The 8,471-nt window shown below is 32.2% G+C and overlaps 1 protein-coding gene across 1 annotated transcript; it reads left to right on the forward strand.

The window, feature by feature from the left end:
* Positions 1–391: 391 nt before the first annotated feature.
* On the forward strand, positions 392–6,128 carry LOC117122953. The gene is made up of 7 exons (XM_033268735.1): positions 392–669; positions 833–1,105; positions 1,559–1,752; positions 3,317–3,488; positions 4,167–4,248; positions 4,639–4,712; positions 5,117–6,128. Exons 1-7 carry the CDS (start codon positions 666–668, stop codon positions 5,182–5,184), a joined length of 867 nt encoding a protein of 288 aa, XP_033124626.1. The 5' UTR covers positions 392–665; the 3' UTR covers positions 5,185–6,128.
* The last annotated feature ends 2,343 nt before the right edge of the window (positions 6,129–8,471 follow it).

An 8,471-nucleotide genomic window follows, 5' to 3' on the forward strand; every position in this document is an offset into this window, starting at 1 on the left:
ACCATGAAGCCTCCGTGGTCTAATGGTTATGATGCTCTGTCGCCTTGACAGCGAGAGGTCGCAGGTTCGAGTCCCGCCAGAGGCATTTTATTACACAATTTCTTTATTCATTTATTTACAGGACTACATTCGTTGAGAGCTATGCTACACGATGTATTTATTAAGTCCTTTATTTCGAACACTGTATTTACCTTTTTTTGATGATATATATAAATATAAGATCCACAACAAAGTACTAAAATGTAAGCGCGCAAGTTTAATTTGATTTGATCTAATGGTGCGTGAGTGCACTATCGGTCATCGTTCATACTTGAAATTTAAAACATAATATACAGTATATATGAACCAATGGCAAACAAAAAATTCAAAAACAAACATATTTTGTTCTCGTAGTACCTACGATTTCAAGCTGGTCTTATACATCGGCGGGAGAATCACTGCGCGTTTTGTGGGAGGCAGTGAAATGTACGAGTTATGACAGTAAGCACGCAGTAAAGTACCATTATGAAATACCGGGTACTGTATTCGGAGATTCAACGTATGACACAGAAGTTGTTTTTGACAGCAAGGAATTGGATCCATGCACTTTTTACACATTTAATGTCCATGCATCGTTAGCGGAGGTGACTGGACCAAACAGTTCGATCAATTTCGTAACGAAGCCAATGGGTAAGAATCGAGAGTTTAACTTTAAAAAAAAAAAAATGAAAAATCATATTATCATATCATAGTATTATTATATGTCATATCATATCGATCATATCATATGTCATATGATATTATATATTGAATTATAATATTACTTTATAATGTTTATTCTCCTATTTACTAGCACCTACAATTTTAAACGGGTCACATACATTGGAGGGAGATTCAGTGAGGGTTTCTTGGCATCCAATTCAATGTTCGAGTTATGAGAGTCACAACAGGGTGACGTACTATTATGAAGTACCGGGGACTATACTCTGGACTGCAACATATGAAACGAATGTTGATTTCGACAATGTGTTTGATCCATGCACTTTTTACACATTTAATATTTATGCATCATTTGCGGAAGTTAATGGGACAAACAGTTCGATCAATTTCACAACTAAGCCACTGGGTAACTTTGAACGAAGTTTTCTTTATTTTTTGCTGTACTAAAATAATTTTCACACAAATAATTACATGCATGCAAGACCAATTTTTTTTAATGATAAATCCTAATCATTGACCTATTAGGCCGATTTCATGTATTAAATATGGTTATTTTTATTATTTTACCTATGTAATGTAATTATTATTATTATTATTATTATTATTATTATTATTATTATTATTATTATTAATACTATTATTATTAACATCACCATCGTTTTCATCATCCTCCTCATCATTATCTTCACTATTATTATTGTTATTGCAATCATCATTAAATATTGCAGATACATCTTACTTCATGGTCATCATTGTCATCGTTATCATCATCATAAAAATCATAATCATCATCATTACCATCATCATCGTCGTCATCATCATCATCATCATTGTTATCCTTATCATCACCTTACTGTAGCACCGTCGATTGAATCGGTTATCTGGAATGCGTCATCTATTTACGTAAATTGGTCGATGGTCCAAGATTGCACTATATCTCAATACCGTGTGGTACTCAGCTATGAGAATGAAACTGTGGTTGCAAAGAAACATACAGAGCAAACGTTTGTTCAATTTGATGAAATTTCTATAAATCTATCTTATACAGTAAAGGTATGAATGTTATTATTATTATTATTATTATTATTATTATTATTATTATTATTATTATTATTATTATTATTATTATTATTATTATTTTAGTGCAATGTTATGGGATATTATGTAATTGAGTATACTAAATCAATTCTCAAATTATATAAAATTTGTGTAATCCTCTCCTTTACATGTAATTTTCCTACACTGTATACGGATAGATAATATTTTCCAACAATATTTTTCCTGCTTTACTGCATTATTGACCAATGATACGTAATTTTGTCCTTTTGATAGCTACATAGTTCACTATGGTGCGCTTAGCAACGATTCTATTTTGTCAGGGCAACATTTAAAATTACCAGAAATAACGATCGTACGACGACTACAAACGAATATAGGAATCTCTCATCTCTAGCACGAAGAAAGTTTAACTCGACATACACTAGACCCTGTCTCTTATACACATCTAAGTTGTTTTTGACAGCAAGGAATTGGATCCATGCACTTTTTACACATTTAATGTCCATGCATCGTTAGCGGAGGTGACTGGACCAAACAGTTCGATCAATTTCGTAACGAAGCCAATGGGTAAGAATCGAGAGTTTAACTTTAAAAAAAAAAATGAAAAATCATATTATCATATCATAGTATTATTATATGTCATATCATATCGATCATATCATATATCATATGATATTATATATTGAATTATAATATTACTTTATAATGTTTATTCTCCTATTTACTAGCACCTACAATTTTAAACGGGTCACATACATTGGAGGGAGATTCAGTGAGGGTTTCTTGGCATGCAATTCAATGTTCGAGTTATGAGAGTCACAACAGGGTGACGTACTATTATGAAGTACCGGGGACTATACTCTGGACTGCAACATATGAAACGAATGTTGATTTCGACAATGTGTTTGATCCATGCACTTTTTACACATTTAATATTTATGCATCATTTGCGGAAGTTAATGGGACAAACAGTTCGATCAATTTCACAACTAAGCCACTGGGTAACTTTGAACGAAGTTTTCTTTATTTTTTGCTGTACTAAAATAATTTTCACACAAATAATTACATGCATGCAAGACCAATTTTTTTTAATGATAAATCCCTGTCTCTTATACACATCTAGATGTGTATAAGAGACAGGCTTTATTATTGTAATATGGCTTTTATGTTATGTAATGTTGTCATAATGCTTTGCAATTCCATGGTATGTTATGTTACTACTTGTACAACATGTACAGGTTTGGACTATAAAGGAATGATGGGACACATAATAATAGCGTGTGGCGCGCAGCGTGTAAGGGTGGTCATTTGATTGTGAGATAGGGAAATAATGACGACAGCGCTTTTTTGAGTCCCGCCAGAGGCATTTTATTACACAATTTCTTTATTCATTTATTTACAGGACTACATTCGTTGAGAGCTATGCTACACGGTGTATTTATTAAGTCCTTTATTTCGAACACTGTATTTACCTTTCTTTGATGATTTATATATATATATATAAAATACTGATATTTCTCATACTAATATTATAATCAATAATATCAAATGGTTACAGATTGCTGCAAGTACAGGAAATGGATTTGGAAATTATTCTGGAATTCTCTCTGTACCGCAACGACCGGTTCATAGGAGTAAACCCGTCCCAGGTAGTACACCCGCCCCAGGTAGTACACCCACCCCAGGTAGTACACCCGCCCCAGGTAGTACACCCGCAACAGGAATAGTCGGTGAGATTTACACTGAATCACAATTTAGCTTCAAAATGTAATCACTTGTGGTTATTGCTTAAATGACTATGTACAGCTCCATTAATTATTAAGATAATCCATTCATTATATTTTGCATAACTTTTAATAGTGTCATTTTTTTTAATTTCCGTGACCTTGACATTTGAATTTTCAACACAAAATATAACTAAGTTTGTTTTTGCACAATCCTTCTATCAAGTAAATATCAAACAAAAAAAAAACATACAGACAAATAAATTCACATTAACCTCCTTGTCCGATGTTCCAATAATGTTTTCAGATAATATAATTACCATTATCAATATTATTATCACTACCACCACCTCCATCATCATCATACTCATTATCGTTTTCTTTATCATTTATCATCATAATTGTACTTACATTATACCTGTTATATTTTACTTAAATTTATAATCATTAGCATTAGGCCCAATATTAAACAATTATATTTTATATATCATTATTTTAGAAATATTTAATTTTTGCTGTGATGTTGGAGGCGTTTCTTTTCTTGTAGCTTTAATGTTCACGGTAATTTTTGGTTTCGCCCTTCTGTAGCGCCTTGAGCACTACTGTAGTAGATATTTGCGCTTTATAAATCTTATTATTTATTATCATCGTTATTAATTAGTATATTATTCTTCTCTTTTTAAGGCGGTGACATAATCGCAATTGTTGTTGGCAGTGCATTAGTGATAATCCTTGTAATATCCACCATACGAATCATAAGATCCAGGTGACGTCATCATCATTATTTTCATCCCCATCACCATCATCATTATTATCATTATCATCATCATTGTTGCTGTTGTTGCTTTTGTTGTTTCTGTTGTACTTGTAACTCTGGCGAATTATTGGATATATTAGAATTCTACATTTTTGCCATATATTAATTTTCTAAATCAGGCGAACACTCTAACAGCAGTAATCTCAAAATATAATTTTATAAATTTAATTAATAAAAAAAATCAATTTTAAGGAGAACAAGAAAATACATTTTTTTTTTAACTTTTACAATGACACGTATTAACTTTAATGCAGCATAATTACAATACTAGTAATATTAGCAAATATTTCACGCAACTCATAATGAATTGTATTTTAATGATAACATTTTCTCTCACAGGAACCGAAGTAAGGACGGTAACGCAGGGCCAACTATGCTTCTTGATTTACAATCAAGTTCGGACAGCAAAGATGGTAAGGTTACTTTCCTATGTGTGGACAGTAAACTCATGCGCGCACATGATGTGCGCAAGTATGCACGCGCTCAGAGTGAGCTAAATGAAAAAGGCTATGCGTTGCGTAAAACCAATCGCTGGTTGGAGACATCCGGATGTTTACACTTTTATTTAAAGTTGAATCATTAAGACGGGCTAAAAAATTATGGATTGATTATGCGGAAAGGCCATGTTTTAACCACATTTTGGAGTGGATCATTGGCTACAAGTGCCTTGCATGCCGCATTCAATTTTTGTTTAAAATGTTGCATTTTCAAACTCTCCAATTAATGGCATTTTGCATTCAAAGAGAAGAAATATCATTAAAAGGACACACCAATGGTACGATATGACTATTATTTTGTTTCCTGATTTTTCCCCCAGATTATTCAATGAGCAATTCGACGACACACGACACATTTACAGAAACTAATTCGTCATCATATAAATAATGACATTGATAATAGCAAAAGAAGATGAATGGTATATAAGGCAGAAAAGTACATTTTGCTTTTTCCGTCGGCTTTCAAGAACTCTTTCTTCCTAAGACATGTCGTAAATTTGTTGATTGTTATTAAATTAGAGAAATAATGGGGGCTCTAATTGGGGCACGAAGGTAAAGTAAAGTGGTAGGGATAGATGATAGGGACCCTAGCTGGCAAAATAAGGTGGTTTGATGTGAATTTAAAGTTTAGGTACTTATTCTGTAAGTCTGAACGAAGACTCTGCATTATTATTATTATTATTATTATTATTATTATTATTATTATTATTATTATTATTATTATTATTATTATTATTACGTCATAAATAATATTATACTTTCAATCAAATATTTTACAGTATTATCCTTATTTACAAATTTCATTTTCTATCGGTTCTTTGGAATATATATAGAAAACAATTGTATTGAAATGAAAATTATACGTATTTTATGTGCAACGTATATATTGTAACAATATATCCAGATTATTCTTTTCCACTTTAATTGTAAATTTTATTATGTATGTATGTATTTATATAGAGTTTATTTTATTTATGACAATGTAAAAGGTAGTACGACACCTCTTTATTTAAAAATAAGATAGTACGAGTATAATTATTGATTTTCTTACATTATATAAGAAAGTTTTGTTTGAATTTAAGTACATTATGATACCGTTAAATCTCGAATTGAAGCCCTGCCCCAGGATTTATCAATCTCACTTTAGCAATGTCTTAAGTCTAAATGTCCTTAAGCAAATATCTAAAGGTGATTTAGCAAATCATCTTATCAAAATAATCTTAGCTTAAAACCGTCTTATGTGTACAGTCGAATTTTTAATTTTAAGCATTTAAGCAATTTTAAGCTAAGCAATATTGACAAATCTGACTTAAGCAAAAAAAAAAAAAAAAATGGGCTTGAGACAAATTTAAGCAGATTTCTAGTTCGATAAATCCGGGCCCTGGGCTTCTTGAATGGGCTTTTTTTCAAGGCTAATTTTGAAAACTGAAGATGTGGGATTCTTCTCGAGATTAAGCCTATTGGGCTTCAATTCGAGGTTTTATGGTATGGTGATTTGGTAATTGACATCGTCAGATATAGATTACATTCTGCTGTTGAAATTGGTTAATGAATGTATGTAAAAGTTTTAATTGTGGGTGTGAGTGCAGAAGAATCAGAACTATCTGCTTGTGAATTAATAAGAAATTAAAGTAAAATCATCTTTTGTATGGAGGCGTGGCCTACTTAAATTTTTTCAGGATTTAGGTTTAAAAAAAAAAATCCGGAATTAATCCATTTTAGCTCCTGTTTCCCTTCCTTTGCGTTTTATATGCAAGGTTGGAGGTAAATTGACAAGTTATCCATATTTTAGGACATGTTCAACCGCTATGTTTCTAATCAGATGCCACACCAACCTATTTCAATTATCTTTATAATCACAATTATCATCCTTATTTATCGTCGTTATGGTCATCAGATAATAATGCTACTGAAATGTTATTCCTAAATTTTCACTAGGCACTAAAAACATATTTAAAGCACCACTTTTATATTATAAAACCATTAAAAATAATTATTTTTCATATGTAAACGTGAAAACCAAGGATACAGCATACGGTATAAAATTATTATTTATTATTTATATTGCTCAAGAATTGTTAATAAATTAGGTTTTTATAAAAATTAAAATAGTAATGCACATTGAATAAAACAATAAGGAATATATTTACAGTACATCAAATTAAAAATGCATAGAATTTCGCAATTAATATTTACATAGTTTATTATTCATCATTCGAACAGGTTATCAGAAAAACAATGTAGATAATGCTTTTTTTCGAGTTAATCCTTAGAATAAAGCTAAAGTAGAACAAACTAGGCATTATCTTAAGGTAATCTAATTAATATTCATCACACTGCCACCTAATTGGATAACTGCTTTCTGCCAGTGTGTGAAGTCAACCGTTTAATGCTGTACTGAGTGGTGTTTAGTTTAATGCCTTATTCTAAATTATTTGTAGTGGTATGTGTAGATAATGCCCATTTTAAAAAATAAATATCATATTTAGAGTAATATTTTTGGTTTTCTAGTGAATTAAGGTGATAGATTATACCCTCAGGATACATGTAATACAAAAATCTCAATTTTGAAAAAAAATGTAGTTAATGCCTTTTCTGAATCAGGGCAGTATATGGCTCCTGTGCATATAATTTATTCACGGATGTGCTAACCATACTTCCTAACCATGAAAACATGACTTTGGATACTTTATTTGTCATGAATGAATGTTTGAGACTAAAATAACTGCGGAAAATCAATTTTCTTGTAATGGCTGCCGCTAATTTCATAATTAACGTAATTATATACATATAATTAATTCACAAATATGCTAATAATATTCTCTGACCCTGAAAACATTGGTATGCTTTACTTGTCATGATTGAATGTTTAGATGCAGAGTTATTGCGAATTGCGATTTTCCCTTAATGGCGAAAGATAACTTACATAATATGCAAATTATGTGACTTCTGGGTTGAAATTCGCACCCCATTTTGAATATGTCATTTTAGCACAACCTTATAAACCAGAATCAGCAATAAGAAAAACTTTTGTAATTTTTGTTTGATTCAAGTATCTAAATGTGTAGGTAACCTCATTAGCTTCACTGGCTACCCATCAAAATACGGATTATATATAATATTCTTCTGTTAACTTACAAATTTCTGAACAATCTCGCTGTATGTACTGTATGTGATTGAACTTCTCGATCAGTATACAACGCGCGCTCTGTTCCTCTTCACTAAATTTCCTCAAAGTAAAGAAAACCACCACATATGGTTCCCGGACCTTCTCCTCCATTGCAGCCACCTTGTGGAATGCCTTCCCGAAAATAATAAAAATTGCTGATTCATATCACTCATTCAGATCACTGTAGGCTAAAACCAGGGGTGGCGCGTCGGGAGTGGGGGGCGAGGTCCCCGACGGGCAGACCGATGCCCCAGCGGCGGGAGGGGGACGATGACCCGACGAGGGGTCAGATTTCCCCGACGAAAGCAAAGTGGGCGTGGTCGAGCTTCGATTAAAAGGTTTGGAAAGTGGTCCTGGGGGTGAAGCCCCCGAAAATTTTGGCAATTTAGGGGTTTCAAAGACTTATTTAATCCGCGATTTTAGAGTCTACTAATAATTATGTAAAAAATACATATAATTTTTTTCTCCCCGACGAATTGTGCTTTTTCTCCCCGACGGGGGGTGGG

The sequence above is a fragment of the Anneissia japonica genome, unplaced genomic scaffold, assembly GCF_011630105.1.
Source record: "Anneissia japonica isolate Jap-2015-1 unplaced genomic scaffold, ASM1163010v1 scaffold288292_len1863012_cov191, whole genome shotgun sequence".
Lineage (NCBI taxonomy): Eukaryota > Metazoa > Echinodermata > Crinoidea > Comatulida > Comatulidae > Anneissia > Anneissia japonica.